Raw genomic sequence first — 6020 nt, forward strand, 5'->3', positions numbered from 1 at the left:
CATTTTAGTTTTCATCAGGCACCATATAAGTCCACCCTCAACGTAACAGACTCCAAGCGAGCGTCATGTCAAGGAAGGACCCTGGAAGTAGCATGGAGTTGTAGTGAAACGGAAAGTTGTCATTCTGTACACATTAGTACAGTTAAAAATCATTTTACCGAATTGTCTATTTTTCTTACTCGCAAACATGTTTATTCCGGTTGGGTGCTCAGCGCCCTCTTTCAAAGAGTTTACCCTTATAATGGTAAGTTAGACGTTTTACATTATGCTTAATGTTGTTTTTTTCTAGTTGTTAATTTACATGTTAAAAAAGGGCTTATATATTTTTCCGTTCCTTTACTTTGCTGTTATCCTGTGGTTGATTGTAGCCGGCGGTATCGGTGGGAAACGTGGGACAGTTTGCAACAGACCTGGTCATTTCTACCCTTCACATGCCTCGAGTGGGCTATTTCCACAGTGACTGTCTAGTACCCATGGTAGGAAATAATCCCTATGCCACATCGCCAGAAGATTCATCTGAACTCAGTACAAATGCCGAAGGTTAGTATGTGGACGGATTCTGCTCATCAAAGATACGTATATGCATCAACGCGTCTGGATGCAACGAAGTTTAGATTTTTTAGATAGCCCGTACCAAACTGACACAGCTTGTCTTGAATGTGTGGTAGTTTTGTTGTAGTTCTCAAACTCTTGTAAATAACCGATCTGCTGTGTACTATAGCAGGTTCAGGCTATGTAGTGATTTAAGATCATCCTTAAAATGCATAATAATTTGCATCTATAAATTATTATTGCATCTTTAAGTGTTGTAGATTTAAATCAATACGTTTATTGAAATAATATGTGAATTTCATGCTGGACGTACATGTAGTCCACCAAAAGAACGTTCAGTATTCATCTGAACTCACACTTACAGTGGATATTCTTTTTCTGATACAGGCCAGAACATAAGCTTTTCTAGAGAAAACCAGCAAATAATTCACGCTCACGTTTATTCACTGTCAGTTTCTACTTGTGTCCTCTTGTTTATTCTAAAGAAGACCACTGGGTTGACTTTGTCAGTGCCTTTGAGAATGTTTAAAACTTGGTTCAGGTCCCCTTGTAGTCTTCTGTGTTCAAGATGAAAAAGGTTCAGTGCGTGTAGCCTGTTCGTATAGGATATTCCATTCAGTCCCTGAATGTCTGGTGGTTCTTTGCTGGACTGATGAAAGAACAACAAATGATTTTTTATGATGTAGTGACCAAAATTGTATGTAACATTCTGACAATTCAAGTGCTGTGCCTCTTTCCATATAAGTCTGCACATTCTGTGTTACAGATGTATTTAGTACTGTATATAGATTTAATGATAAAAAGTTACATCCAAAGAAATGTCAGTGGCATTTTCTGTTTTTGTCTGTGCACAGTGTACTCTTTGCCTGACTTAAAGCTGGCTGTCCTTCAGATCCGGGCTCCCATCATACAGGTAAGAAGCTATGGACCAGAGGCTAAGTAGGCTGATTAGATGAATTAATTAGACTAATTAAGTCATTAAGGGTAATTAACCTGTCTAAGAAGGTAGACGGAGTAATTAACTCCACCACAAGTAGGACTACTATATTTGTGTAGAGCCCCACCGAAGTGTAGTGAATGTTCAAGAAGAAAAGTACATAAACCTATAATCGCACATTCAGTGCTAGTGAAGTCGCATTCATTATATCACTTTTATTGTATACTTCTGCAGCTTTGTTGGCTTTCATAATAAGTGTATTATAATAAGTTACAATGGTCCATTCCTTTGAGTTTAAATTATGGGTAGTAAAAAAGCTAGTTCAGGTGGGTAGCTGCGTCAGATGCGTAGGCTGCAAAGGAACAAGTAATAGGTTTATTCCATGCTGGAAAAAAAGAAGAAAGAGAACACAACGTTTCGGCCGTGGAGCCTTCTTCAGGTGTGTGACCTTGGTGTGTGACCAAGCCCAGACCTGAAGAAGGCTCCACGGCCGAAACGTTGTGTTCTCTTTCTTCTTTTTTTTCAGCATGGAATAAACCTCTATTACTTGTAAAAAAGCTAGTCTGTCATTTTGTTAGTACAGCTTTTCTGTGACCATTCAACTTACAGGAATAGGTCTAATCGTTTCTTTCTTGCCTTATTAGACGAAATACAGGCAGTTTCGGAAACGTGTTGTCTCCTGGATCAAGACAAACAAATTCTCCAAAGTTGTCCTCCTGTCTAGCTGTCATGCTCATCATCGGGATGACCGTCAGCTCCTCAGGTGAGAGACCTCTCATCTTTAATCTTCGGTTTTATGTCATTTTGTCTTTCTCTTCTCTGTGATGAATGTAGTATTTCACATTGATGGCTCTTTGACCCAGTAGATAAAAACAAGTGGCTAGCAGATTTACTGCTGATTCTGTGTGGTCTTTCAGCAGCACAATGTTGAGGGGAATAAGAATAAAGAATAAAGCAGACAGGCAGAAGCTTTAGTTCGTTTAAACCTTTTCTTCCCGATGTTCTGGATGGACAATTATCCTGCGCAAAGTACCTTTAACCTATACCTTTAACGCAAAGTAGCATTACATTAGTTGAATTGTTGTGTAGTAATGTGTGGTATGAGCAATGTTCCCTCTGAGCTGTGGGCGGGTAAGCGCACGCACAGGTTACGAGATCAGCACACATAGGAAATTGAACTGCGCACAAAACATCAAATAAAAAAAAATGATGATAATAAAACAAACACGGTCGTCAATTGGAAAATGCTAAATTGACCACATGGGACTGGCTGAGAGAGGCCCACCTTGGCTGTGTGCATTATTACTGCTCCTCGATCATCGATATCTACGCTCTTGAAGTCTCCTTCCTCACTGCTCGTGCTCGCTCCACACTCAGCCTCTATAACTGGGCTCGTTGAATCGCTGTCCTGGTCTTTTGGATCTCTATGCTTATATGAGGTTGACTATATTGACAAAAAAGAAATATTCCGTCCTCTGCTTCCAGCACTCCTCTGCGCTATTTGCTCACTCCTGCCCTGCAGAGCGTTGTCGGAGATGGACTGCAGAAGCTGGACTGGAAAGAGATGGAGAAGGTGTCGGCTTTTCCGGGGATCAGTGACACGGAGCAACGCCTGTACATCCCTGGAGGAGGTGTCACTAAAACCCTCTACGCTGACTGGTACGTCCAGCGAGACTGCGGCGTTCAGGACTTTCAGTGAACCCTGCACTGCTAAATGTACTATTCTCCCTTTTACACTAGTGTCCAGGGCCTTATTCTTTAAATTAACCCGCTGAGTTAAAAGTCGTCTGTATTCCACCAATCTGATTGCTAAATTCAAATTAATTTATTGAAATAGCATGGGAGCTTTATGCTGGATGTACATGTAACAAACCAAACGATCTAGAGAGAAATCAGCATGCATCTGAACGTACAGGCCAGAGCCCTAAGGTTATATAGAGAAAGCCAACAAATAAATCAAGTTCACATTAATTCACTGTCCATTTCTACTCCTTTTTTTTTTCTAGTGAATTCTAAAAAAGCTCACAGGGTTGACTTTGTCAGTGTCTTTGAAGAATTTGAATACTTATATCGGGTCTGTCAGTGTAAGGCTGTCAGGCTCTTCTCAGGATTGATTCCAGACCCGCTGAACTAAAAGCCTACGGGTCTTGTTGGGAGGCATTTCTGATCAATCGTACACTGTGTTCTACAAAGATGTAGATTTGTCCTGCTTGTAAAATATTGGCAAAAAGTTGGGAGTAACCCCCGTCCAAACTATTCCTTTTGGTGTAGTAGATAATACTAGGAAGCAAACATTTATAAATTGTAATTATTACTTATGAATACTGAATACAATAAAAAGAAAACATTCTTATAACTGTCACCCTAGATTAACCATGTGTGCCGACACATACAGTTCACCACACTTTCTGTACTGGACTTGTCTGAATAAAACTGATATTTTCTGTGCAGTGCAAACATATATTGGGAGAGATTTGTGTATTTCTGTATTTCAGCTGTTCAGAAGGGATCCCATTAGCAGTGCTGTTGATATTCTGCTCCGAAGGTGACAATATGCCACATGCTTTTGCACTAGTGAACTACCTCAATGAGTGGCTCCATCTGGTGGAGAAGCCCGTAAGTATTTCAACAAGAGTTAGCTATGCGGGTTTTGTTTAGATTTGGGTGTTGCTAATAGGATGGAAAATTCAGTCTTACCATCCATAATTTTAGCAAAGGAAGCCAGCCCAGCTGCTCATTGTGAAAAGTGTTCAGTTATAGATAATATTTGTGACCTTTTTTTACATAAAAACATTAGGAATTCTAAAACTTTTAAGTACTGGATGGAATAAAATCATATTTATGTTTTTTTCTAAATAAATAATGTTCAGATGTTTTCACATCCAGTGAATAGCGTATATTGAAAATGAGTAGGTGTTTAATGCTGATTGCTCAAGGATCATCCAGCAGTGTAGTGGCTTAAGTAATACAGTCCTACTGCCAAATGGAAAAAGGGGGCATTAAGGCATCATTGTTGATTGACCATCACAACCTGTGGACATCAGGTCAGTTGAAGTTGTGGCTTTTTTTACTGCTTACCACACAAGAGCAAGCTATGTAATCTCAAGGAGCTGCAGAAGTCCCACACGAAGGTATGTCCAGAAATCCTACTGAGAAGAGCCTGAATGTGTTTGAATACCTACGAGTTCCTGCTTTATGCTATTATTATTTATTGTTCTTGTCATCCTGTAAAGTGCTTTGAGAAGCCACCTTTAAAGGTGCTATATAAAATAGTTTTTTATTATTATTATTATTAAAACCAGCGGCGGTTCCCGATTTGCTGGGGTGTGGAAAAACTTGGAATTGTTTGGGTTTTTTTTGCACTACTCAAAATACCTGGTAGTCAATACATGTTATTGACAAGGGGGCAGTGCCGTGGCCCTGTGGATCTGTGCCTGTGGCTGGAGGGTTGCCAGTTCAAATCCCGCAGCCGGCAGAGGAATCCTACTCCCTTGGGCCCCTGAGCAAGGCACTTAACCCCAACTGCTCCAGGGGGGCTGTATAAATGGCTGACCCTACGCTCTGACCCCAAGCTTCACTCCCTGTCTGTGTGTCTCATGGAGAGCAAGCTGGGGTATGCGAAAAGACAGATTCCTAATACAAGAAATTGTAAAATGATCTGATCATCTTATTACAATCGTTCATGCTGTCATTTATTTATGCAACAAATACTGAATGTCTACTTGTATTTTATTTTGTTCGGACCAGCTTTCAGTTACATTGTGTCAGGGGAATGAGCACACTGGGAGTCAGCTGTGTGTGCACGTGTTTATATTTACAGTACGAGCTTAGAAGTTAGAATCTTTTTTTTTTACATTTTTCTTCCTCAGGGTAACGTGGCTGCGCGGTGGAAGATTCCTTCCTCATGGAAGCTCCTGTTTGGTAGTGGCTTCCCTCCAGCCCTCTTCTAAATAACTGACTGCAACGGCTTCCCAGCATCTGCAGAAGATCAGCATTTCCAGAAACTGCTTGCTATATAAAACATTTAAGGTTGCAGTAGCCGCGTGCTTCTGCCTTCGTTATGATGATGTGCGCTTTCCTGTGAACATGACTAAAATTGCTTAACAAGCTTGTTAGCCGGGAGATCTGAAGCCGATATTGCTTTTTTTTTTTTCCTTGTTGCGGTGTCAGACGGAGTTCAGTCGTAATTTACATTGATATACGTCTCAAACAATAAAACTGCAGGAAATCAACTAGCTTTTTGTTTTTGCTTGGGGATTTATTTCCATCAGAGATTATCCCAATTAACAATGTATACTATCTACAGAGTTACTGTGTTACTGCATTTTATATATTTTCGATGATGCCCTTGTCTATAGACATTTTCATTATCCACAAAAATACTTATGATCCCCAGCCCGTCAATTTATGATCTCAACAGTTATAAGATCATGAACCTGCAAGTGCTCCATTTATCTTTTAAAAAGTTGTTTTACTGAAACTGATTGAGCTCAGAATGCGTTTTTTCACTTAATAAGCTGGGCGAGCTGGC

At 40.2% G+C, this 6020-nt stretch overlaps 1 protein-coding gene across 1 annotated transcript; it reads left to right on the plus strand.

Moving 5' to 3' along the window:
• The first annotated feature begins 68 nt into the window (after nucleotides 1–68).
• psmg2 (proteasome (prosome, macropain) assembly chaperone 2) lies at nucleotides 69–5721 on the plus strand. The gene is made up of 7 exons (XM_006635967.3): nucleotides 69–244; nucleotides 369–540; nucleotides 1407–1465; nucleotides 2134–2252; nucleotides 2975–3148; nucleotides 3985–4105; nucleotides 5359–5721. The coding sequence occupies exons 1-7, from the start codon at nucleotides 188–190 to the stop codon at nucleotides 5437–5439; spliced, it is 783 nt and encodes a 260-aa protein (XP_006636030.2). The 5' UTR covers nucleotides 69–187; the 3' UTR covers nucleotides 5440–5721.
• Nucleotides 5722–6020: the final 299 nt, after the last annotated feature.

Source organism: Lepisosteus oculatus, chromosome 10, assembly GCF_040954835.1.
Source record: "Lepisosteus oculatus isolate fLepOcu1 chromosome 10, fLepOcu1.hap2, whole genome shotgun sequence".
NCBI classification, from domain to species: domain Eukaryota; kingdom Metazoa; phylum Chordata; class Actinopteri; order Semionotiformes; family Lepisosteidae; genus Lepisosteus; species Lepisosteus oculatus.